General features: G+C 54.6%; 2 protein-coding genes and 1 non-coding gene across 6 annotated transcripts in view; all 3 read left to right on the top strand.

Annotated features, from left to right (window-relative positions):
* The first annotated feature begins 1,441 nt into the window (after nucleotides 1-1,441).
* Nucleotides 1,442-18,180, top strand: FBXO31 (F-box protein 31). Of its 3 annotated transcripts, XM_077310301.1 has the most exons (10): nucleotides 2,874-3,258; nucleotides 10,223-10,294; nucleotides 11,114-11,200; nucleotides 12,756-12,832; nucleotides 14,362-14,529; nucleotides 14,769-14,843; nucleotides 15,202-15,311; nucleotides 15,581-15,734; nucleotides 16,359-16,723; nucleotides 17,624-18,180. In XM_077310301.1, the coding sequence occupies exons 1-10, from the start codon at nucleotides 2,901-2,903 to the stop codon at nucleotides 17,844-17,846; spliced, it is 1,689 nt and encodes a 562-aa protein (XP_077166416.1). In that variant the 5' UTR covers nucleotides 2,874-2,900; the 3' UTR covers nucleotides 17,847-18,180. The 3 variants fall into 3 exon arrangements, with proteins under 3 accessions (XP_077166418.1, XP_077166416.1, XP_077166417.1); XM_077310303.1 differs by lacking the exons at nucleotides 2,874-3,258; nucleotides 11,114-11,200 and adding an exon at nucleotides 1,442-1,456; XM_077310302.1 differs by lacking the exon at nucleotides 11,114-11,200 and having other exon boundaries at nucleotides 2,875-3,258.
* On the top strand, nucleotides 1,923-1,995 carry TRNAM-CAU (transfer RNA methionine (anticodon CAU)). The gene has a single exon. It is a non-coding gene; the product is annotated as a tRNA-Met (tRNA).
* Nucleotides 18,181-24,034: 5,854 nt separating the features above from the next.
* KIAA0513 (KIAA0513 ortholog) overlaps nucleotides 24,035-25,472 on the top strand; it is a 39,978-nt gene continuing 38,540 nt past the window's right edge. For both annotated transcript variants that reach the window (XM_077310988.1, XM_077310985.1), the window contains exon 1: nucleotides 24,035-24,182. The gene's annotated coding sequence lies outside the window, so the exon portion shown is untranslated. The remainder of the gene's footprint in view (nucleotides 24,183-25,472) is intronic.

Here is a 25,472-nt window from a genome sequence, read left to right as displayed (position 1 = left end):
AGTCCTACAGAAAAAAAAGTGGGAATTATCTCTGAGTACATGTGAGTGCAAGGACATGAGTGTTTCAAAGTCGGCATCCCTACTAGACACCTGGCAAATGGTGAAGAACATTGCATTTAGGTGGTTAGCTATTGCTGCCTCTGCATTAGGGGTGCCAGTCTCCAAGTGAATTCTGCAGATCCCCCAGTACTGCAGCTCATCTCCAGATTACAGAGACCTGTTCCTTGGGGCGGTTTACAGTCTTAAAAGCGTACAATCATAGCAATAAAACCACAGAAAAATCCGTAAGCAAAACATATATTGTGGTTCCCACCAGCTTCCTTTGGCTCAGAGGCAAACTGGAAGAGGGTGCCGTCCTGTCATTACTCACTTTATTTATTTCATTTATACGTGACCCTTCTCACCAATGGGGACATGAAGTGCCTGACATTCTTCTCCTCCATTTCATCCCTGTTCCCACTATAATCATTCATTCATATCTCGTTGTTATCTCCAGTAGCTCCCCAAACATTGTACATTGTTCTCCATTTTGTCACGATAGCCCTGCAAGAGGGCTGCCTCCCCAGTCCCATCAATCAAATCTGGAAATAAAGCTCGATGTTGCAGATGCCGGGTAGGGCCAGCACGATTGCCCTGTGCATCGGAGAGAGCTGCCCAAGCCCTTGCGGGGGATCAGCTCCCTCCTAATTGGCCTGCCCCAAGTGAGCAATGGGGTGCTTGGGGTGGAGAACCGGCCCGTGCAGACGGAAGTGCCTCGTGAGGATGACTGGGACGTAATTGCTTTCTCACCTGGAGTAAACCTATAATGCCGGAGGACTTCCACCAGACTTGGCATCAGCCCCAGTGAGTCACGAGCAGCCCTGGACTCAGGGTGCTGACTCTTGGGTAAGTGCCACTGAATGCAGCCAGACATTCTTCCAAGGAAACAGGTGCTATCCAGAACCGCCTGATCTGCTGCTAAGTAATGAACAGAAATTGCACATCCACATATATTCTAGGGCTGCCAGCTGTGGGTTGGGAGTTACCTGGAGTTTGGGGGATTAATGCCTTGAGGGATCAGGGTTTGGGGAGGGACCTCAGCAGCGTATAGGCCTCAGAGTTTATCCTCCAAAACAGCCATTTCCTCTAGAGGGACTGTTTTTGGTGGTCAGGACATTAATTGTAATACTGGCAGGTCTCCAGGCTCCACCTTGAAGGGAGCTTTGTGGGTCTTAGAGGTGCCAGCGGACTCAGGCTCTTTTGTTTCAGCTCCGCTTCGTCCGAATTGTGGACTTGCTCATCTGGATGTAGATGCCCTCTTTGACTTGACCTTGGCTTTGCATGTATTTATTCTTTACTTTCTCACACGTTTTTTATTTCCGCAGACTGGGATTGAAAAAGGGCTCTGCAGTTGACGCCTGAGTTGTCTGCGGAAGGATTTTCACGCGGGTGGAGAGGATCAGATTTCCATTTTTGTGTATGTGCCTAAAAGGGGGAACCCTGGAGATTTGGGGGGAGGGGAGGGGGCGGAGCCTGGGGAGGGAGGGGGTTGGCGAGGGGCGGGGCTCCAGGGCCTTGGAGTCTGCTCTCTGGAGCAGCCATTTCTGCAGCCTGGATGTCTGTAACAACAGCGGGCGTTCTCCAGGTGCCCCCTGGAGGTTAGCAACCGCCGTGTATAAGACAGATTGCCTTTTAAATTTAGCCCCAGTTCTTATTCCGCTTCCCCTCTTTACGAAGCACCCGAGGTTTGTTTCCGGATGTGCAGCGGCCTTTAAAGCAGCCCCTCCTCTTCAACCAGAGTTAGGGACTCCGAAGCATCCCTGTTTTCCCTCCCTTGGCAGGAACCAGCAGGCTCGCCTGCAACGAGAAGTCCCGTTTCCCCCCAGCATGCCCGTTGCGTGGACGGCGCTGAAGAGTCCTCTGCGGAGGCCTCTCGTCCGGGAGCCTCGTTGGCGCAGTAGGCAGCGCGTCAGTCTCATAATCTGAAGGTCGTGAGTTCGAGCCTCACACGGGGCAAGGCTCAGTTTTCCTCCCGGATCCCCTTTTTTGTTCGGCGCTCGGCCGCTGAACTCGGATCGGGAGCCCCGGGAGACGCTGCTGCGTTTTGCATCGCGCGCAGCCCGCCTCGGGGGAGACGCCGCCCCGGCACGGGGGGCCTGCCCGCTCCCCTCCGCTGGAGATGCCGGGACTGGAGCTGGGGCTTTCCGCGGGCAAAGAAGAGAAGCACCTCGGGGCCTCGTCGCAGCCCTCCCAAAAACAGCCCTGCCAGGCAGGCCCACGTCGCCCCCCCCCCCGTGTCCCTCTGGCCGGGGAGGGCTCTAGGCGCGGGCTCCCCTCCTTAGTCCCCGCCTCGGACGGAGGTCTGGCATCGTGGCCAGCGGCCCCCAGTCATCTTGGCTGCCCCAGTAGGGTCGCCCCCCTGGGCTGGATCCCTGCGGAGATGGCCCCTAATGCAACTAAGAGTGACAGCAGTTGGGCTACATACCCGGAGGAGTAGTGAATAATAATAATAATAATAATAATAATAATAATAATACCCACCCACCCCTTCCCTGCAGCCTCCTGGGGCGGGGCCCGCTTCAAAGGCGGGGTCGGCAAGGGGGCGGGGCTTTGGCGCAAGGCGGGCCGGCCGAGAGGGGGCGTGGCCGCCGGGAGCGCGCGGGCCGGCCAATCGCGGCGCGAGGAAGGTGACAGCCGACCACGTGAGGGAGCCCGCGGAGGAGGGGCAGCAGCAGCAGCAGCAGGTGCAGAGGCCGGGGAGGGGGGGGGGGAGGAGAGAGCGGGGCCGCCATTGGCCGGCTGCGGCGCCCCGGGGGGCGGGGCCTCCTCCGATTGGTGGCGGCGGCCGGGCCGGGCGGCGGCGGAGGGTCCTCCGTTCGGTCGGTCGGTGGCTCAGTCAGAGGCGGGCGGCGGCGGCGGCCATGGCGGTGTGCGCGCGGCTGTGCGGGGCGGGCCCTGCGCGGGGCTGCCGGCGGCGGGGGTCGCAGCGGAAGGGGGCGGGCGGCGACAGCAGCGGGCCGGACACGGACCCTGAGGAGGGCGGCGCGGGCGGGGGGGAGGCGGCGTCGGGGGGGCCGGGCCTGGCGGAGCGGGAGCGGGAGGGGGCGGCCTGCGCCCCGCCGCGCGCCCCGCTCTCCCTGCTGGAGCTGCCCCCCGAGCTGCTCGTGCAGATCTTCGGCTCGCTGCCCGGCGCCGACCTGCCCAGCCTGGCCCTGGTCTGCAGCGCCTTCCGCCGCATCCTCCGCACGGACACCATCTGGCGCCGGCGCTGCAGGGAAGGTAGGCCGCGTGGGCACCCCGGGAGGGGCCATGGAGAGCCCCCTCTGCAGTCTGGGGAGGAGCTGGCAGTCTGGGGGATCCCCAGGCCCCACCTGGAGGCCACAGAGTCCCCTCTGCAAAGCAGCCCTTTCTTCCAGAGGAACTGATCTCTGTTGCCTGGGGAGGAGCTGTCATTCTGGAGGATCTCCAGGTCCTATCTGGAGGCTGGCATCCCTCTTCACTGTTGGGGTGTGAAGACTCTGGCCATTGGCTCCTTCCCATTAGCAGGGCCCAGGGGGCCAAAGAAGGTCGGGGGAATCCCTTTTATGCAAAAGTCATTGATATCTAAGAGAGTCTTCCTTCTCCACTGAAGAAAATATAATCTTAAATTCTTGACAAGAAACAACGACACTGGCCAGCCTTGCGGGGCTATTTGTGAGCGCTGAAAAGCAACCATGCCTGTGAGATGGTGTCCTGCAAGCTAGAAGCTGGCCACTCACATCTGCAGCCTGGTGCTCATCTTGCAAACCAGGAGTCATTGCACTTTGTGCGTGGTTTGTGTGTGTGTGTGTAACTGGGTTTATTTCTTCAGATGCAGAAGGATTTCTGCGAAGGGGGAGGAAAGGGAGAGAGAAAAAAGCTGAACAGTGCAGTGGTGCCAAATGGGTACATGGTGTAACTGGAAGACTGGGTGGGTGAGCGCTTAATTTATTTGATAGCCTTCCTAGTTCTGTTGGTCAGGCTTTTAAGACTTATTCTAAGTGCGTGTTTGTTCTGTTTCCACATCTGCTTCTAGAAATGGGCTCTTAGGCTGACAAGATTAATTGAATTTAACATTTATAGCCCACCCCTCTTGGCCCTGCCATCTCAAGGTGGGTTGCATCATGAAACAATACATTATAGAACATACAATAGACAAGGGAAAGACTCCGTAAAACTCTAAAACCGTAGACTGAAGCTCAGTTGCCATTTAATGTACGTAGGTACAGAGCCGATTGTCTGGTGGGTCTGTCCCTCGGGGAGGAACCAACAAGAGATAACGTACGGGTAGTAGGGGAGGGCCCCTATGATGTTTTCTGTGTGTGCTGGCAGAACATATCATTACACTGGGCTAAAACAGCTCAGGTGGGTGGCTGCATTGGTCTGAAGCAACAGCACAAAGTTTGAGCCCAGTGGCATCTTTAGAACCAACAGTTTAATTGCTGGCATGCACTTTCGGGGGGGCATGCACATGAAAGCTTAGAATTAAACTTTGTCGGTCTTAAAGGTGCCACTGAGCTGAACCACACTTAGAAGCTGATTCCTGCAGCACACACAAACGGAAGAATGGGACTTCATGCTGCCAGAAACCAGTTCTGAGCTGCCAGAAACATTGACTGTTCTGCTGATAGGCGTTGGTGCTTAAATCAACAACATTTCAACATAGAAGGAGGATCGATGATTAGGTAAAGAATTTAAGAATTTCAAACTGGTGGTGACAGGGGGAAAAAGGGAAAACAATGTCTGAGTCCAGTGGCAGCTTGAAGATGAACAAAATTTAATGTTGGTCTTAAAGTTGCCCCTGAACTCAGACTTTGCTCTAATGCTTCAGGCCAACACAGCCCCTGAATACACCTAAAAACCTGCAAGAATAAAGCATTCCTTGCTCAGTGCGAGAAAGAGACAAATCTAGTGGCTGGAGAGTTTTCAGGCGTCAAGAATTTCCAAGTTAAGACGCCACCAGTGAAATTGCATTACGTGTCGTTGCAGACTACCTTGTTTTCCCAAAGTTGGCGAAATGGAGTTGAGGCTCAGTGGGTGGGTAGGAGAACGATAATCCCTTACAGAGATCTTGATTCCAAGACATTTAGGGTTTTGAAGGGATTAGCATGTACTTTTAACTGGGCCCAGAAACTGGGGAACTAGATCTCACATAAGCCAGGTCTGATGCTTGTAGTTGGTGCCGTGTAGTAATCTTGCAGCTGCAGTTGATGGGTTACGTTAGACAGGAGGAGAGAAGTCAGGAACAGACAAATGGGGCAAGGTAAGAGACTGACAGTAAAAGGGCAAGGGTTAGGTGATTCCGCAAGGACTCCCAGGGTAAAACCAGCCAGCCAGATTCCTGTTTCAGCAACAAGGAAGTGGGCCTCCAATGAGGGCTTTGCTGTGTCCAGCTTGTAATAGGAGAAGGAGAAAACAAACAAGCCCTAGCATGCAGCTGTTGGTCAGAGGATGCTGGGAATGGGTGTTGGAATAAAGTGTGCAGAGATTATCCTAAGTCTATAAACAGCGTTTTCTAGTTTTCATCTGAGATGCTGGAAAATAAGATCACTGCTGTGGTTATATGGCCAATCATATCATGAGGTGGACGTTGAAATTGAGTCCAGCGGCACCTTTAAACCCAACAAAGTTTTATTCCGAGGTATGAGCTTTCGTGTGCTGGCACACTTCCTCAGATACAATGTCATGGGACAGAAGTAATCAGTTCATACTTACAGGCAAAAATGTAAGAGCAGATGTACATACAGCATCATAAAAATGGGTAACAAATTCCAGGGATAATTAGGAAAAAAACAGCAATTTGGATTTTTCTGTATTCACTTGAGATTGAATTGCATGGGAAACATTTTGTGTACAATAAGGATGTCCACATTAGAGAACAATGAGCAAATCTCTACCCAGTGGCTGACAGCAGTTAGCTGAGACCTTGCCCTCATGCCTCCTTCCTGTCCTCTCCAGCATGGGAGCATCTTACCTTGTATGCATAACAGAAGCCTCTGTGATTTGACCCCTCTAGCCAAGGGCAAGACAACAGGCAGGTAGCAGGGTTGTTTTGTAACTCCCCTGCACCTTTTGCATGCCAAGGAGCAGCAGTAGTCCCCTAAGGTCTTGGGGTAATTGTATAGGGTTTGCTGCAATGTACATTTCAATGTCCATTTGCTTGCAACATGGTTATATGACAAACCTCCCTTTCTCAGTTGAATGAGACCGAATATCCCAGGCATGATGAGATTCTCCTTTAACGACTTCAGGAGGTTTCCTCCCATGAGTGCCTGGGAGTCCAGAAGCACATTAAAGGCGAACAGCATTTGCGGCAGGGGGTGAACTTTCAGGAGTCACAGTAACTCTGGCTGCACCCTTCCTCTTTTCTGCTGCTGCCCATCTTGATCTATGGCAGGGGTAGTCAAACTGCGGCCCTCCAGATGTCCATGAACTACAATTCCCAGAAGCCCCTGCCAGCATTCGCTGGCAGGGGCTTCTGGGAATTGTAGTTCATGGACATCTGGAGGGCCGCAGTTTGACTATCCCTGATCTATGGGGTGGTTGGTGGCCGCTGTCGTCCTGGAGCATAAAAAGCTGATGAGGTCACCAATAGGTAATTGTCAGGAACATACACGGGGATGCCTCAAAGAGCTGATAAATCCCAGCTGAAGACCTGAGTGTAAGCGTTGGGAGGAAGCAAATGATGAAGGGAGACAGTGCATATATATTGCTGACCAGCAGCCACAGGGCTCATTTCTACAACTTGGCCCCCTGCTTCTAAATTAGGGACCATCAATGAGTTGTGCATGAGGTACTTTGGGGCACCTGTCTGTTGCCGTCTGGGACTGCTGAACGTTTCCTAACATAGACATATTCGGCTGTGCTGAACTGAATTCGGTCCCTGTGGCCCACCAGCGAGGACCCACGCCATTCCCTCCCGGTCGCTCATACCAGCTGCAGCTGCTGCCGGCGATGAGGTCATACGTTTTGGGCGCGCCGGAGAAAGCACTTGAAGTTTAGTGCATTTGGCTGAGACAGGCTCCCGGGTGCCTTGAGGGCGCCGTTTGTGGCTGCGAGGTCTGATTTCTGTCATACAAATGAGTTCTGTTTGGGGTATTTGCCAGGGTTGACTCATCCTTCTAGACGGCATGAGGCCTGGAACACTCTAAATGGGTTTTGTTTCATAAGTCTCCTCTACCTGTCCTTGCCTTTTGGACAACGGCCATCTTCTTAAGTCCAGAAAGGGACTCTGCCGAGGCTCTTGAATTCGTGGTAATTCTACCCCCAGTCCTCTCTAGTGTTCTCGGTTGCAGAGCAAGCTTCCCCCTGTCCCGCATTAATTCATTCTGGGGCAGGACCCAGGAACCCCAACATTCACTCCTCCTTAGTCCTCCTCTGGACTGCCTGGCTTTGCCCCCCATGGTGGCCATTTCCTGGTTGCCGCCACCTCCTGTCACTGCCATGCTGTGGTTCGATCGACTGCCCTGTGTCAGAATTTCAAAGGTGCCTGCAGGCTCAGAAAGGTTGGGGACCCTACTGACAAGAATGCACACAGTTCAGCCAGCAAGCTGCTCTCGGTATTCTTAAAGGCTGAGATTCTGCTTGAAATGGCATTCTTCGAGTTGGGGGGAAAACACGGACAGAGGCTCAACTTAAATGTGAATGTCTGCCTTTCTGCCTTTGTCTCACATTTTAAAGTATTCCACATGTCATCCGGCCCCTTTAACCTTATCTTCATTAAGCTTAAGCGTCCCTATAGTTTACATACCTTTGTAGTCCATCTTTCTCTCACTTGGACCCAAGGCAGATTACACAAATCGAGTCAGCATCATGTTCAATAAACACTGAAATAGGATTAGGGTTGTAGAATCAATCAGAAATTTAAAAAGACTGAAGAAAAGTGTAAGTAGTAATGTGACACATTATGTGATTAAAACATCACATAGTAGGATCCTTGTTTCAACAAGCTAAACACAGAGGAATACACTTCAGTCCCTATTGATTTATCCTGGGAACTTTGTGTATCGTTTAGAGCAGTGAAACGCTGTTGCCCTTGTAGAAAAGTCCTATTGAAGAATTCCGTTTTTCATAGTTTGCTGAAAGCTTGGAGGGTTGGGGCCTTCCTGACTTCTTCCGGCAGGCCATTCTACAAGGTGGGGGGCCACAAACGAGAAGGTACGTCTACATGGTGCTGGGGTGGTGTAGAGCAGGAAAGGCAGTCTTGCATATTATATATATGTCATACTAGAATAATTAGCTTTGTTGCAGGAGGGTGGGGAAAACCCTTGTTTCCACATCGTAGAGAGAAAGCTTTCTATTGGAGCAAGTACTGCATGCAGTGGTTGCAAACAAGCCATGGCTGGGTAAGGCAAGGTTGAAAATAACAGCTTTGTAGATGTTTAGTCCGGTGTATTTATGCACACTTTTAGACTTCCATTTTAGCTGGGTGGGAGAGCATGTTTGGGCCAGAGGCACACAAGGTGCTACAAGCAGATAAGCAACATCTGTTGCCTGAATGGAACTGGCCACAAGCTAGGGAACTGGAGGATTTGGTGGGCAGGCCGTGGGTGTAGAAATCAAGGGGGGGGGGGCAGGGGAGAGAGTCGGTTGTGTCATGGGGAGTGGGCGGTCCGGCATGTCTTCTCAGCTCCTGCCCTTCCTTCTGGCCTACGTGAGTCACAGCCACCAACGCAGAGGTAGTAAAAGTGGGGGCGGGAGTACAAGAAGGGCAAGGGGTGCAGATGGTTATGGCCCTTCTGGGGGGGTGTAGCAGGGAGGCATGGCCAGTTGACTTCGCTTTTGGGGGTCCTCGAAGCCTAAAAAATTATTTCAGGGGCTCCTGCACAGTCGGAGGTTGAAAAAGGCTGCTCTGTTTAAAAGCAAGTGGATGGCATTTATCTTTCTGTCTCCCAACATGCTGTGGGTTCCCATTTTGCATGTGATGGGAACTAGTTTTAACGTTTCTCCTTGTGGCATATTGTCAAATTCTACGGTGTTTGGGCTACTTGGCCAGGCTTTAACTTATTTGTTCTGGTTAGCAAGCCTGTTAATATTTTTGCTTTGAGGGCAGAGAGTTAGGAAGTTAGATCAGCCAATCAACACTGAGACAGGAAGTGAGATCACAAGGCCCAGCCAATCATTACTCTGAACTGGGTCCCACAAGAAGGAGACTGGGTTCAAATCCCCACTTGCTGGGTGGCTTGTGAGCTGTTTTTTTGTACCCCGTGTTTCTCTACCAGAAGGAGTCTCAAAACTGCTTACAATTGCCTCCCCTTCCTCTCCCCACAACAGGCACCCTGTCAGGTAGGTGAGGCTGAGAGAGCTCTGGGAGAACTGTGACTGGCCCAAGGTCACCAACCTGGCTGCATGTGGAGGAGGAATGCAGAATCAAACCCAGTTCCCCAGATTAGAGATTGCTGCTGTTAACCTTGACACTGCACTGAGAGAACTGTGTCTGCTGCTGGAAGTGCTTTCATTGGGTGAAGGGCAGGATAAAAATGCACTGAACCAATGCATCCACTTGCCACTGGTCAGAGCATGAACCACCACCAGTGCACTGTTGTGCTTCCGTTCCCCAGAGCAGAATCGAACTTGCAAACAGCAATGTGGTTATTTTGGAAAACTGCTTGGTCTTCTTGGCGTAGGAGTGGTTGAATGTGTAACTCAGTCAGGTTGCACAGCTGGGACACGCCCGCAAGAGTCAGGCAGGGCTCATGCTGAACCCGGCAGGCCGCAGACAAATTCCCCCATGCACATGGCCATGAGCTTTGTGTCAGATGATTCTTTGGTGTCTGATATCTGGCAGGTGCTCAAAGTGGAGAGCTGCTCTTTTCATCTCTCGCTGACTGGTTTGGTTGGTTCCGATAGGAGGTTACTGCAGGATACTTAAAACCTTGATTCTAAAAACTTAAACCAGGAAATATATTGTAATTCCTTTGCATTATACTTGAAAAGCTTTCATGTTACGTTAGCCACCTTAAGGATCCTGATTGGGTGGAAGGGTGGCATAATTGTTTTTAAGTTGTAATTTGCTGACCTTCTTCTGGAGCTGGTGGAAGACTATATCTGTGTTTCCAAATACCGGAACTTGTGGGCGTTTTCTTAAGCGTGAGTCCTGGGAACTCTTTATTGTACGGCAGCATAAAATCTTTCTCCTGTTACCTCTGGGCCCCAGATGCTGTTAAAAGAAAAGATTGAGATGTGCTATTGTGACGTGTCAGTAAAGTCCTCCCTGTAATTGCAGAGTACGGCGTCTGCGAGAACCTGCGGAAGCTGGAGATCACGGGAGTGTCCTGCCGAGACGTGTATGCCAAACGTACGTGCTGCGCTTTTTATGTCCTGTTCTCCTCCCGTTTTTAGAAAGCGGATTTGCCCTGAATCTTTAACTTCAGCGACCCGAGAGTCTTGACTCCCAGCCTTGCCCTGCTTACCAGCCACGGCTGTTCCTCTGTGAAGCCGTAAGGAGCTTGGCACCTTTGAGCACCTTAGGGCAGGGGTAGTCAACCTGTGGCCCTCCAGATGTTCGTGGACTACAATTCCCACGAGCCCCTGCCAGCGTTTGCTGGCAGGGGTTCATGGGGATTGTAGTCCACGAACATCTGGAGGACCACAGGTTGACTACCCCTGCCTTAGGGCACTTCCAGTAATGCCAAGGGAAAGAGCTGTTCTGTCTCCCCTCCCTTCAGGCAGGAGCAGCACAAATGCTGTGCTCAGAACTAGGCAGAAGAGCATCCATCACAGGCAAGGGATTCAGCAGCAGAGAGCAGCTGCTCCCTCCTTTGGCGGCTCCTAAGAAGGTTGGTTGCTGCTGAGATGAAGTGGCCAAGCAGGGTCTGCAGATGAGGTCTAGAAACCAGTAAACAGCATAGCCTTTGTTGGCATATAAAGAAACGACTCACAAGTGAGCTTGCCGAGGACGCCCCAGGCTCCCTTCTGGTCTGAAGGGACCAGAGTGGCAGGCAGGCTTTTGTCAGAGGCCAGTGGGAGCTTTCAAAGGATTTCCCCTCATTCCAGGATTTCGCCTTCTTTCCTCTGAACCGCCCCCGACAGGTGTTCAGCCCGGTGGAGGCGGCTAATGCGTGACGGTAAGAAGGGAGGCCCCCGTTCTCACACTCGCCCTGCTGTGTCTGCTCAGGTATAAACCCACGAGTGAAGTCAGGGCGTTTTATGAAAATCCTTCCCGACTACGAGCACATGGAATACAGAGATGTGTACACCTGCCGTATGTACCTTCCGCGAATGCTTTCTGCCCTGCACTTGTCCAGGGGCCTGCATGGAGTGTGTTTCTGACCCACTGACCTGGCAAGCAAAGCTTTCCTGCCCTCTTCAGGGTGCCAAATGCCATCGTCTTGGCATCCAGGTCACGTTAGAGGGAATTGGAGGCAGCAGAGGAACGGTTCTCTAAACCAGGGGTAGTCAACGTGTGGTCCTCATGGAGTACAATTCCCATGAGCCCCTGCCCGCAAACGCTGGCAGGGGCTCATGGGAATTGTAGTCCATGGACATCTGGAGGACCACAGGTGGATTACCCGTGCTCTAAACCCCTTTCTCAGGTGCTTGAATCTTTTTTGTGCCTGGAGGTGGGAGTGGGAGTTGCTGGAAAACCGAGAAGGTAGGGGTGGGTGTTGAGCTCTGGAGTTATAAGTCTAGAATTAGGCAAAGGGCCTTGAGAGGGTCACACCTACACCCTGGGAAGAAGACAAGAGTCCTAGAGAGGCTCCATGTCCATAAGGTACTATGGAAAAGTCTAGGGATGCCTCAACAAGCGTGGAGAAGAAGGCTTTGAGCTGTTGGCCGACGCTGGAGTTTTTCTTTTTGCAGCAGAGTTTCTGGGGCAGCGGTTCTGAGGTGGGCACAGAGGGGGGGAAGCTACTTATTTATTTATTTAATGTATATACCGCCCCGGGACGGCTGTTTTGAGAGGGGCGGTATATAAATTAAACAAATAAATACTTTACTTGCTCTCTTTGTGTCCTTTGCATTCTGAGAATCGCCACCCCAAAGCTGCTCCCCCCCCGCGGAGAAGATGTTCAGGGGCTCACAGGATTTCTCCCATGTAGGTAAATGCAACTTGCAGGAAAGCTGTATTGTCCTTCTTCCCCCTCTGAATAATTGCCCTGGTGGCTGCCTTCAGAGCTTACTGATAGAATTCAGTGCGGAAAGGCAAGCCGCTCGTGACCTGTGCTTCCACCTGGTCTCTCCTCCCACCAGGACGGCCGGTTGAGCAGAGCTGTACTTCATAAAACGTTCACCGTGGGGTGTGATGTTCGTTTGGTGTCGACTAGAGTTGTGTTCCAGCCCCAGCAAGGCCTAGCAGATCTTTCCAAGAGTGCTGTGGAATGCTAACTCTTTCCGGGAGAGCTGGGTGTATTCTGCACAAGCAGTGCAAAATCTCGCATGAGGCGCAGAGTTCAAAGTCTTGAGAAGGCAGAATGTCTTTGCTTCCAAAAGCCCTTGTGGCTCAGAAGATGATGCGCAGTGGGTGCCTAGTGACGCTTCTGTGGCCGAACTTGCCGGGAGCGCATGCAGTAACCTGCAGCCCTTTTGCAAACTAATTCTAATATTATGCAAGCTGGTTTGCATAATTGGTGGGAGCTTTCAAATGGCTCAGCACAGCATTGAGCAAGGAATACACCCAGACCCGCTTCACTGTAGCTTTAGGACACCTTGTGCGTCCCTCTCTTTCCTTGCTGCGTTGGATTTCCCTTCCCTGTGGCATCTCCTCATCCCATTAGAGACCTTCTGCTTCTCCCCCCCCCTCCCCCCCAATTCTCTAGTGCTGCACAGATACCGACACATCTTGGGGCTGTGGCAACCGGACATTGGACCCTACGGGGGACTGTTGAACGTGGTGGTGAGTATCGATGGCTCCCGGAGGGTGGGTTGTCATGTCTTGGAGTTTGTCCTGTCGGTGTTGCTTGTGCAAAAGCCACCCTTTCTCCTTCTGACCAGGGAGAGCTTGGACCAACACGTGGGCCCAGATCTGGTTTCAGGCAGGGCCTTTTCCCTTTGTGCTTGGGTAGGTCTGTTGCAGGCTTCAGCTGCCGAGAAGTGGCTGCAGTGAGTAGGGACCACTGAGTGCATCAGGAAAGGGCTCAGGTGGTTTAGATGGGGAGAGGGCAGGAACCACGTCAGGAAGTGGCAGAAATGGCCCACTTGAGTGCTGGGGAGACGCTCAGTGGTAGATCTTCCGCTTGGCCTGCAGAAGGTCCCGGGTTCGATCCCTGGCATCTCCAGGTGAACGATGACCTGAAAGACCTCTGCCTGAGACCCTGGAGAGCCCCTGCTGGTCTGGGTGGACTATACTGACCTGGATGGACCAAGGTCAGGTTTGGTATCACGGAAGAACGATCCAGAGGACAGAGGCACTAACAGGTCGCAATACCTCAAGCAAGAAACGCTAAAACGGCCACCCTGAGCTTGGTTCCTTCCTGCTGTGGTTTTCTATGCCTCACAGGGTTTGCTGCTGCGGGAATCTCTTTGAAAGAAGGATCGGTGGGAACTTTGTTCAGCTTTCAGGATTGCTTAAAGGAGACGTGCTTGTCCGCGGATTAAACACAATAAAGAGACTTTTCACTCACCCTTTCTTCATTGTGCTCTATAGATTCATACTTTGGCCACATGATTCGCCGTTTCTTTTGCTTTGCTCTGATGCAATATCAGGCGGCTCCATGAGTTCATTTGCTGCCCGAGGTGGTGAATTGGGGACCCTCTTAAGGGTGGCACAGGCAGAAGCCAAAGGAGCCCGGTTTGCTGAAGGGGCCCAGAGGTGCCCTTCAGCCCGTTCCCCAAGAAAAAGGACAGGAACCGTGCAGAAGCATGGAAAAGTTTGTCTTTGTTCATCTTCCCTTTGTTTAAACCAAGCCCCTGCAGGAGAACGTCCCCCGCTGATTCCGCCCTCACGTGACTGGGAGGGGGAAGGCTGGCACCGTTTAAGTTTCTGGCCTTTGGCTTCAGGATATCTTCCTCTGGCCTGCCCTGCAAGGAGGAAGACTGGCTCTTTCCCTTCCGTCAGGGAGCGAAAAGAGTTCTGTGTCGCTCCCTGCTGGCTGGGGAACAGATCTTGCTCCTCCTGGCACTGAGGTGGCTGCCCCTTCATTAGTAGGAGGCACCGGCACCGGCACAGCTGTGCTCCAGAGGGTAAAGAGCCCGAGGACCAACTGCTTTGCAGGCAGAGCTGAGAACATGAGCGCCCTCTGAGTGCCCTTCCATGTGCCATGGACAGCTGAGAAGGGACCACGTCATCGGAGGGCAATTATCCGCCCCCGGAGGTAGAGGACACAAAGGGGGGGCCGCGGAGGCCTTGGAACAGAAGCAGCCTTCGGGGAGCGCGCTTAGCTCCTGGTAATGGTCTTGATGCTCCCCTTATTGCGCCCTTGACAGGTAGATGGCTTTTTCATCATTGGCTGGATGTATCTGCCTCCCCATGACCCCCACGTGGACGACCCCATGAGGTTCAAGCCCCTCTTCCGGATTCACTTGATGGAGAGGAAGAGCGCCACAGTCGAGTGCATGTATGGCCACAAGGGCCCGCACAACGGGTACATCCAGGTGAGTGTGAAGTTCCTGCCGAACCTGCCCAATAACCGGACCCTCGAAGCAGCAAAGACTGACTGGTGTAGAAATCGCTCACAGGCCTGCTTCTGGGCTTGGACAGAACTGCCAGGCCAGGACTCTTTGTTATTCCGCAAGGCTGTAGAAAGACCCCTGTGGCATTTTTCACGGCTGCAGTTTTCTGGGTTTTCTGGGGACTTGCCACACAGCTCCTTTGCTCTTCCGATATTTTACAGATTGTGAAAAAAGATGAGTTTTCGACCAAGTGCAACCAGACAGATTATCACCGCATGGCTGGAGGAAGGCAAGAAGTAAGGCCGGTTCGGGCAGGAGCACGTGCAGTAAACCCCGAGAGCTACACAGCCCATCCTAGGAAGGTTTTTGGTCCCGATGGGTAGGAAGCACTTAGGGGTGTAGTGATAACACTCCCTCCCCCCCCCCCCCCCCGCAGGCTTAATATGTCATGGCCCTTCTAATAATCCCTGCACCCAAATGAAGTATTTACAAGTGTGGCTTGGGGAAACTATCTTCCAAGGCGCTGTAGTTTTCTGGATGATGACCGAGCGAGTGGGTCAGGGTGCCAGGGCGCTTGAGGAGTCCCGTCATGGGTTCCCGGGGCAGGGCTGCTGTGGCTGACCGGCTGTGCTTCTTGCCGTTGGGTGCCTGCAGGAATTTCGGACGTGGCTGAGAGAGGAGTGGGGGCGGACCCTGGAAGACATCTTCCACGAACACATGCAGGAGCTCATCTTGATGAAGTTCATCTACACCAGTCAATATGAGTAAGCGGGTGAGAGGGACAGTTACGGGGGATGCCCCCTCTGACGTACCCCACCCCCCCTGGCCTGAGCCACAGCACCCCCCCCTTATAAAGCATCCTCTGTTGCAGCGTGGCCCTGTGCCCTTTATAGAAACGCCCTCCTGAGCCACTCAGTTTCACATAGTTGCACAATAACAGAACCTTGGGGTTGGGGGGGGGGTTGTTCTAAATCAGAGGGCGGATGCTGAGGGGCCTGTAGTCATGGACGTGTGGTTTTCTTTTATATTTCAGCAACTGTCTGACATACAGGCGCATCTTCCTCCCTCCATGTAGCCCCAACGACCTAATCCAACCCGGGCTTTTCAAGGGGACGTATGGCAGCCACGGCCTGGAAATAGTCATGCTTAGTTTCCATGGGAAAAAGGCCAAGGGGACTAAAATAACAGTGAGTGTCTGGTCACCCTGTTTGTGGGGGGGGGGGGTCACAGGCTAAGTGCTCGCTGGGAGGGGAGGTGGAGCCCGGCCGGATGGGTGGGTGGGGTGGCCCAGAGGACAGAGCAGTGGGCAAGGAAACAAATAGTCCCGCTGCTTGAGGTCAGTCAGATGAAGGGAAAGGAGCAAATGTTGGGGAGAACAGAATGTGCAGGCAGCAGAAGGTTCAAGGCGGGCTTCCTCTGAGAAGGGGAGCAGAGGCGGGTAGGAAACTACTCAACAAGCCCCGTAGCAGAAGGGACCGAAGCAGAGGCAGGAGATGTCTGCCTTGCCAGAGCCCCTCAAGCAATGGAGAGCGGGGCTGTTGGTGCGAGAGCCAGGCTCAAGAGTGGCGGCCTCTCATCCAGAGAACTGGGTCTGATTCCCCGCTCTTCGTCTGCATGCAGCCAGATGGGTGTCCTTGGGCTACTTGCAGTTCTTTCGGGGCTGTTTTCGCAGAGCAGTTCTCTCTGAGCTCTCAGCCCTAACTGCCCCACAGGGTGTCTGTGGAAGAGAAAGGGGGAAAGGAAAGAAAATAAGACACAGAATTAAGACAAAGGCCTCCCATTGCTGTTTTTTCCTCCTTGCCTGTTTCCAGGGCGACCCCAACATCCCAGCCGGCCAGCAGACCGTGGAGATCGAGCTGGCTCACCCCATCCGCCTGCCGGACATCGAAAGCTTGAGCAACCTCAGCGAGCTCTCCCGCATCGTCCTGGAGGTCCAGGAGCAAGTGAGGCGAGAGCAGCAGCGGCGAGAGGGGGGACTCCCGGCGGAGGGCAGGGAGCTGGAAGAGGAGGACCCACCTCAGCCCTCGCCCCCCCTGGCGGAAGAAGACCAGGCGGAGGCCTCGGCCTCTGCAGGAGGGGAAGCAGCCCCAGGCCCCCCGCAGCTGCCACAGCCCTTCGTCCTCCCGGGAGGGATTGCGTCCAGGAAAGAGGACTATCCGCGGACCTGCAGGGCGTGGTAAGAGCTCCTGGCTAGGGGTTGCGCCTCCCGGCCTCCATCAGTGTCCTCCATCAAAGCCCCTCGCTTGGGACGGGCCTGGTCAGCCTCACCAGACTTCCACACAGACCCCCCCCACACAGGCAGGATGTGCTGCGTCTCTTATTTAGAAGAAGAAGAGCTATTTGGTGTAGAGCCAGTTTGGTGTAGTGGTTAGGAGTGCAGACTTCTAATCTGGCGAGCCGCGTTCGATTCTGCGCTCCCCCACATGCAACCAGCTGGGTGACCTTGGGCTCGCCACGGCACTGATAAAGCTGTTCTGACCGAGCAGGAATATCATGGCTCTCTCAGCCTCACCCACCCCACAGGGTGTCTGTTGTGGGGAGAGGAATGGGAAGGCGACTGTAAGCCGCTTTGAGCCTCCTTCGGATAGGGAAAAGCGGCATCTAAGAACCAATTCTTCTTCTTCTTCTATTTGTTATTCCCCACTTTTCACTACCTAAAGGAGTCCCGAAAGAGCAAACATACCCCTTTCCCTTCCTCTCCCTACAACAGACACCCTGTGAGGCAGGTGGGGCTGAAAGAGCTCTTATTCATTTTATTAATTAGTTAGATTTATATGCCCCCGCTCCCAGACCAGCCGGCCCGGGGCAGCTGACAACATATAATGTGCGTAAAAATGATGAAACCCCAACAATATTTAAAAACCCCTCCTGCCCCTTTACAGCTGGAACCCGGTGATGAATATATAATGAATGAATATATATATATATCACACACATTCCCTTGAATGAACTTCTGCCTCTGGGCGTGGCTGGAGGAGGACGGTCGTTGGGACACTCCTGCTTGTCAGGCTAAGGCTGCAGTCGCCCAGCGAAGGAAGGATCCCTCACCCCCTTGTCGGTCTGCTTGTCTTCGCAGCTTCTACGGCACAGGGCTCATAGCGGGCCACGGCTTCACCAGTCCCGAGAAGACGCCCGGCGTCTTTGTCCTCTTCGACGATGACCGCTTCGGCTTCATCTGGCTCGAGCTGCAGTCGTTCAGCCTCTACAGCCGCATCAAGGTCTCCTTCCAGAACGCGGAAGCGCCCTCCCGGGAGGCTTTTGACGAAATGCTGAAGAGCATCCAGCTGCTGACGTCGTGATGGGGGGCGCCCGGGGGCTGGGGGCCCTTCGGCTTGCCCGCCGCATGCACTTACCTGTCCACAAGGCCTTTTGACCGACGTGTGTGCACACCCCTTAGAGCAGGGGTAGTCAAACTGCGGCCCTCCAGATGTCCGTGGACTACAATTCCCAGGAGCCCCTGCCAGCGTTTGCTGATGATCTTAATGGACATAGCGTTTGCTGGCAGGGGCTCCTGGGAATTGGAGTCCATGGACATCTGGAGGGCCGCAGTTTGACTACCCCTGCCTTAGAGAATTAACTATATTTCCCCGGCCGGTTATGTATAGTTTGTAATACAGCTCTGTATATTTGAAAGGCGGCCCACCGGAAGGCCCCTGAGCATGTCTGTGCTTTTTTTTCTTCTTTCCTTTTCAAGGATGGTGTTTGAGTGGGGAGAGCAAGACCAGCTGCTTGGCAGGCCGTGTAAATAACAGAGTGGCTGTTTCTAGAGAGTGCATTCTAACTTGCCGCCTGCTGGCGTTCTCCCTGGGCAAGCAAGCTGCCGTCTGGATGATTTTGTACCCTCCGGCCTTTCTGAGCACCTGCTGCTTTTTAGAACCGCAATTGTTTTTCAAAAAGGCTGGGCTGCCACCATCTAGGGAGACAGTGGAAAACATCTCTGCCTACCCCCTCCCCCCTGGGCCCCCCCCCCCCACACATGTAAAACCGGAGAATAAAACCTTCCAAGGCTGTGGTATTTCCCAGGGCTGGACAGGGAGAAGGCCTGTTGCTTCAAGGGCTTGTTGTTGGCGAGAGAGAGTCGCAGCAGGGGTCTCTTGTTCCCTGGGGGTCCCTTTGCCCTCTCCGTCTGTTGGACGCTGGCTGGAAAGGGCCATTCTCCTCTGCAGCCTGAGGCCACCAGGGGTGTGGAGGGGCAGACCCTTTATCTCCGTGGAGGCCATTTGCTCCTCCTCTCCCTTCTAGATCAGCCACATGTGCCTCCTGAACTGTGGGAGTTCCCAGGGGTCTCTCTTTGCTGTTTGCCTGAGAAGAGCTCCTCTGTCGAGGACTGTAGCACTCCCTCATAGGAGCGTCAAGGCGAGGAAGGGGCTGGGCAGTGTTCAGTAGGTCTGGTCCTGTGCTCGTCCCACCCAAACCGCACAGCCCTGGGAGCTGTAGCCTTTCTCCTGCGGTGCAGACACTGTGAAATGCGACCGGTGCCTGGGGGCCTTGTCTCAGACCAGCCCCCCCCCTCCTCCCGCAAGCCATATTGCAGGCAGCTGGGGCCTCTCCTTGGGCTGCCTTGGGCTTCCCCTTTTAAGCAGCTGTGACTTGAAATCAGCCTCTGATCTGCAGGAGCTCCTTGGAATCGTTTTTCTTCTCCCCTGCTGCTTGCACCCTGCAGGGACCGCTGGCTGGGATCTCATGTTATGGCTCTCTGCAAAATGTTCATGTCCTTCAGTCCTTAGAAGGAGGAGGAGGAGCTTTTTCCCTACCTGAAGGAGTCCCAAAGCAGCCTTTTCCCTCCTCTCCTTGCAACAGACACCCTGTGAGGTAGGTGGGGCAGAGAGAGTTCTGTGGGAACTGCTCTGAGAGAACCGCTACTAGCTCAGGGTCATCCAGCTGGCAGCAGGTGGAAGAATGGGGACTCAGATCCGGCTCTCTTCTCTTAACTGATGCACCATGCTGGCTCTCAAGGGGAAAGGAGGCCCAAGAGAGCAAAAGGGAAAGAGTCTGGCTCAAGTTCTGACTGCGCTGCGCTGAGGGAGTCATTGCCTGACTCAGCCAAGCCACTCCCTGCCGTTCTGGCCTTTTGTCCTTTTGTCGTGCCTTGCCATGTTAGGCCCCTTCCTTTCAGCAGCATGCGGTTAGATGACCCAGTCCAGGCTTCTAGGAGCAAGCAAGAATGCAGTCTCCCATCCCAAAGTGGAGCTCAGGGAAAAGGAATCTGTCCTTCACTGTAATATTATCCCGGTCACGGAATGCATGTTTCACGGTAGCTGCCTCAAGTGGACAGAATTGTTGTGGGCAGGAAGAGCTGCCTAGTTGGGCAGATGCAGCGTGGGCCTGGGGTGAGGGCCTCCGTGGGGCTCTTCAGGGCACCAGGGGCGGGTGGCACGCCCCTTTGCACGACTGGGGTGCAAAATGTATTCTGCCACTCAGAACCTCAATCGGATGAGTGGGGGAGAAGGAAATGGAGGGCGGAGAGGGGCTGGGTGGGAAGAAAGGAGGGACTAAAGCGGGGACAGGAGGGGATCGGAGGGGGGGGAATGCTGAGGCTTGGAATTTCAATGGAAGGAAGGAAGGAAGGAAGGAAGGAAGGAAGGAAGGAAGGAAGGAAGGAAGGAAGGAAGGAAGGAAGGAAGGAAGGAAGGAAGGAAGCTTCCAAGTAAAATGCCCTTACAGGCTGGAGGGTGTGGAGGCGGGTGTGGAGGTGGGTCACCATGCTGGTCTGAAGCAGCAGGATGGGGGGCACCTTTAAGGCCAATGTGGTTTTATTCACAATATATAAGCTTTTGGGTCTAAACGCACTTCTTCAGATGTTTTATTTATTTGTTTATTTATGCTTTGATTTATAGGACCGCCCCTCCCAGCGTAGCTGGCTCAGGGTGGTTGACGTTTATATTACATGATAATTAAAAAAACATTAAAAACATGATCAAAATGGTGAAAAGCTTTCAGGTACGGTGCCCGTTTCTATCCGTCTTGCCTTCTGGTTCACCTCTCCCATTCCATGGTGTGTGCGTGTGTGGGAGGGAATATTGTTATTCAGGTTTATTCAGAGAATGAAACAAAATTTCCTCAGCCAGACATGAATGCAGAGAGAGGGGCCAGGTGTATCTGTGTGTTTCTTGCCAGGAAGGTTTAGCTAGAGATCCAGTGCATAATTAACTGGGCACATGAACTCTAGCTAAACCGTCCTGGCAGTTAACACCTCCCCTCCACCGCCTTTATGTCTGGCTGAGGAACGTCTGTTTCATTATCTCTGAAATGTGCCTGCACACAAAAGCGTACCCCTTGGATAAAACTTGGTTGGTCTTAAAGGTGCCCCTGCTGGACTCAAACTTGGTTTGGGCTTCTCCATTAGGCGCTGTCTGTCACTGGTCCAGTGGACTTTATCGACTCCTCCTAGAGCCAAAGGGGTGTTGTGTGGAGGCTGCATCCACAGGCTGATGTGCCTGGGGGATCTCAGCACTCAGGCGCACTTAAGCCGCACTTTCCCCTTTGCAGCCCAACTCCAGAGCCCCGTAAAAGCCTTTGAGATGTTTGACAGAAAGTGAAAGGATCGGCTGGTTGCCTGTTGAAGTGTGGTAGTGGTTCAGTTTTTAAAGCCAGGGGGATTCTACGGTGCCGCTTTTTTTGGGGGGGGGGAGAAAGTTGTAACAGTCATATAGATGGACATGTGTCGAATGGGATGCCAGGCGTGGGGCATGCCAGCCCGGGCATCAGCTTGGCCTTCAGCTGACGGCTCTCCCGTTCACATGACAGCTCCGCTTTGTTTATGAGTGGAGATCCGCGACTTTTTGAAAGCTTCCGGCAGCTCCAGCTGTGTCACAGAATGAGTGCGCGCACGGCAGCATGGGTCTGACGCTTCAGTTTGAGGAGCAGGGAGGGGGAGGGGGAGGGGGAATCTGCCGCTCCGGCCCGTCTTCCTGCTCTCCCCGTAGCTTCTGTTTGTTTTGCTTTGTGCCGTTGCCCTGGAAGTCTGCCGTGGCAAGCTCTCTGCAGCGGATTATCTGGCTGAGACGGCACAAGCCGGACGCAGCGCCAGTCTTGCGGAGTGGACACACCACAGCAGGAAGCTTTGCTCTGGCGCCACTGCCCCGTGCTGGTTGGGGGATGGGCAGGGGAGCTGCGCCACAAGGAGGAGGCGCACACCAACTAGCTTATTTCCGGCTTTGCCTACAAAATTCCAGAGGCCCCATCATGGGGGGGGGGGGTTAGGGCTACGGATTGGCCCAACGCCACCCAGGTGCCTGCCTGTGGAGGAGTGGGGAATCAAATCCGGCTTGCCAGATTAGAGGCCACTGGCCACGCTGGCTCTCAGTGCTCAGGGGCCTTGGTAGAGGAACACCACCCAAGAGATGGTGCAGAGTGCCATTTCTCTGCTTGGGAGGGCTTGCATTTGGGGTGGGGGAGTATCTGGGTCAATGGGAAAGGCAAGCCACATTGGTGGCTGAATGCAGACAAAAGGCAAGGCCATCTCCTTGAGCTTTCGGGGGGGGGTGGCGGCAACTCTTGTGCTGAGTGCTTTCTGTGTGCTCAGGCGCATACCAAGAGGTGTGCCCTCTTTCCCTCCATGGGTCCGGCAGCTGTTTTCAGAAACACGGTTTCCCGGCCCTTCAAATACCAGTGTTGCTGTGTGGACTTGGGGGAGGGAATTCCTTCCGTCTTTCCCTGTACAGCGTGTGTGTGTGCATGAGAGAGGTTCCAGTGGGGCTGAGTTTGCAGGCGAGTCCAAGATGGAGCCATCTACCCTGTTGCCCCCACGTTTTTGGAATGGTGCTGCCATCTGAGTTCCATGGGTCTGGCCCTGGGGGAGGTCCCTTGTCCGTTCCCTCCCCCTGGCGTCCCTCCCTGCATGCTTGTGGGCTGCCCGGTTGTGGCCGAGGCCTGGATCTGGTTCAGGGGGTGGGGACGGTGCTGCTTTCGGGATGCCCAGTGAGCAAGTGGCCCCTTCCCTACTTGCTTATTGTGGCCCAAGGACCCTTTTCTGACTTCCAGTGATAAAAATAAATAAGATTTTGAGAACATGAAGCTGCTTTGGTCATTCTCGATCTTCCAAAATCTGGTGTTCTCTTTCAGTTCCCAGCATCAGCATCTTCAATTAAAGGGACCAGGTAGCAGGTGAGGGGGAAGACCTCGGCATAGGAGGCCCTGGACAGCGGCTGTCAGGCGGTACTGACCCTGATCAACCCGTGGGCCGAGTCAGGCAGCTTTGTCAGTCTTCAGCTTCAAGGTCACCTTTAATTTCCTTCTTTTTGAGGAACAGGAAGTGAGCCAAGCTTCACCTTCCCCTGGCGGGGGACTTCCTTCCGGAGCTGAAGAAAGGCCTGGCTTGAGGCTTCTGAGACCCACTTCCCTGCTTGTAGGTCCCCTTCTGGTTTGGGGCAAGCCCAAAGTGAGGAGGGACTGGGGCCTCTGGAATTAGCGAGCTTCCGTTCTGACCCAGGCTCACTTCTGAAGGGCGCTGAGTAGCAAGTAGCGATTGCGGGGTTATTGTAGTCTAATGGCATTCAGCAGGGGGCGCTCTCCTACTGAGAACTGCAATTGGATGTCCGCCATTAGCATGGAGCAAAACCGGGAAGGATACCCCCCCCCACCCCTTCTAAACTAGAATTCCGATTCCCTGCTGTTGTGGGCAGTGCAGTTTCCTATGTGTCCAGTTTTGTTCGCAGCTTTGATAGGACCATTGCCTTTTTTTTTTTTTTGTCCGTGCAGGGGTGGCCAAACAGTGGTTTCCCAGATGTTCTTGGACTACAATTCCCACAAGTCTTTGCTGGCGTGCTGCTGGCAGGGGCTTGTGGGAACTGTAGTCCGTGGACATCTGGAGCGCCGCAGTTCGGCCACGCCGGGTGGGGAGATCAGGCTTGTACGCATGCTTCTCCCCCCTTGTTTCATCCTCCCAATAGCCCTGCAGGGTAGGCTGGCTGGTTTCAGGGCTGAGTGGGGATTTGAAGCTGGGGTTTCCCTCTTGCCTTTCTACCATTGCGTCTCTTGAAGACCGACTAGACAAACCCAGATGCCCCAGCAGTCAATGAGCCGCTAAGACGAATTCTGGACCTTCCGAAAGCAGGCCGGCTGGCAGCCGAGGTGCAAAAAGCCGGCGCTCCGGGGCCCGGGGAAGGGGCGCCCGAGGATCGCCGGGAGGGGCCGGAGCTCGGCGGGGGGCTCTCGCCAGGGGAGCCTGCCGGCCACGAGTCAGACGGGGCGGGACACACCGCAGCCCCTCGCGCTCCATGGGCGCCGGTTCAGACCACCCCGTGCCCAGCGGCGCCTGAGCGGCCAGACTCCCCCCCCGCCCCCCCCTGGCCCGGGCAGCAGAGGCCGCTGGACTCCCGGGTAGCCCCCGCGCAGGAGACGGGCCCGGGAGGCGCAAAGGGGCCGCGTCCGGCAGCGCCTTCCCCACGAGCCCTGCAGCGCGGCCGGCGGCGCACCTGTCCTGCCCGCAGCCCCGGCAGCCGCTCGGCCCTCGGGCGGGGGGGGGGGGGGAGGAGGGGGGAGGGGCGGCCTTGCCGGTCCCTCCCCCGCCCTCACGTGGCCGCCGGAGCTCCCCCCGCCCCTCCCTCCCTCGGAGCCTGCGCGCTGCGGCCGGGCCGGTCAGAGGGGGCGGTGGCGCTGGGAGCGCGCACCTGCCTCGAGAGCCCGGCGCCCAGGTAAGCCTGCGACCTCTGAGCGCGTGCAGAGCGCCCCCTCCGCACCGCCGCAGCCCGGCGAAGGGCGGGGGAGGGGGGAGGAGGCGTGCGCCCGGCGGGACGGGGACGGGCAGGGGCGGCGGGAGACGCAGAAGCCCCCCGGGTGCGGCCCCAGGTTCGAAGCATGCGCGAATCCCGACCGGGTGGGCGCGCCCGTGAGCACGAAGGCAGGACGGCGCGGTTGGGTGCCGCTCCCCGGAGCCCGGCTCCCGGTGACCGTAGGGCGACCGAGAGGCCCGGCGGCTTTTTGCCTTTCTCCCGGCATAGCGCGGCGGGAGGCGGGGGTTGGACTAGATGACCCCTGGGGGACCCTTTCCCGCCCTCTGTTTTTAGGTGCCGCACTAGAGGGCAGCAAGATTTGGGGGCGTCAAGGCCCCCGTGTTCTGGATCTCTGCATAGAGCGCAGGCGACCCCGTGGAGTGGGCTTCCCTGGGGAAGTTGGGGTGTTGTTTTTTTTTTTGGGGGGGGTGGCTTTCCCTAGTTCCAGAGCCCCCGGGGCAGCCTTGCTAAAAGACGCCCTGTCAGAGCGGCACGTGTGTCTGTCGGGGCCAAGCCTTCCGGGAGCCTCTTGCGGAGAAACCTCCGGAGGAAAGTCTCCCAGCCTGGAAGCGGGTCTGTCTGTCTGTCGGTCGTGGGAATGGCTTTTTCTTGGGGGGGCAAATGCAGAGGGTGGGCGGCTGGCTGTGCTTGTGCAGAAATCTGCCTCGGTGCAGTTTGACCAGGTAGGCAAAGCCTTTGTGAACAGCCCTGTGCTGCCCTGAGAGCTGTTAATGTTCAGGGCCAGAAGAGGAGTCCCAGCAGCTATAACATTGTGTGGCACCTTGAAACGACAAGCAGGCCACGTCTGTTCTCGCAAGAAGCTCCTGGGGTGAGAATTTTTGTTCTTTGCAGTAGAGAGTCATTAAGGATGTCTTTCAGGAAATGGCAGGCCAGTCCAATACCCACATCCTTTTGACACTTGACACTTCAAGAAGGACGTAGATAAAATTGAAAGGGTACAGAGGAGAGCAGGGATGATCTGGGGCCAAGGGACCAAGCCCTATGAAGATAGGTTGAGGGACTTGGGAATGTTCAGCCTGGAGAAAAGGAGGTTGAGAGGGGACATGATAGCCCTCTTTAAGGATTTGAAAGGTTGTCATTTGGAGGAGGGCAGGATGCTGTTTCTGTTGGCTGCAGAGGAGAGGACACGCAGTAATGGGTTTAAACTACAAGTACAACGATATAGGCTAGATATCAGGAAAATGTTTTTCA

The sequence above is a fragment of the Paroedura picta genome, chromosome 14 (assembly GCF_049243985.1).
Source record: "Paroedura picta isolate Pp20150507F chromosome 14, Ppicta_v3.0, whole genome shotgun sequence".
Taxonomy (NCBI): Eukaryota; Metazoa; Chordata; class Lepidosauria; order Squamata; family Gekkonidae; genus Paroedura; species Paroedura picta.
The sequence above is the reverse complement of the archived record's forward strand: the minus strand, read 5'-3'. Positions and strand labels throughout refer to the sequence as shown.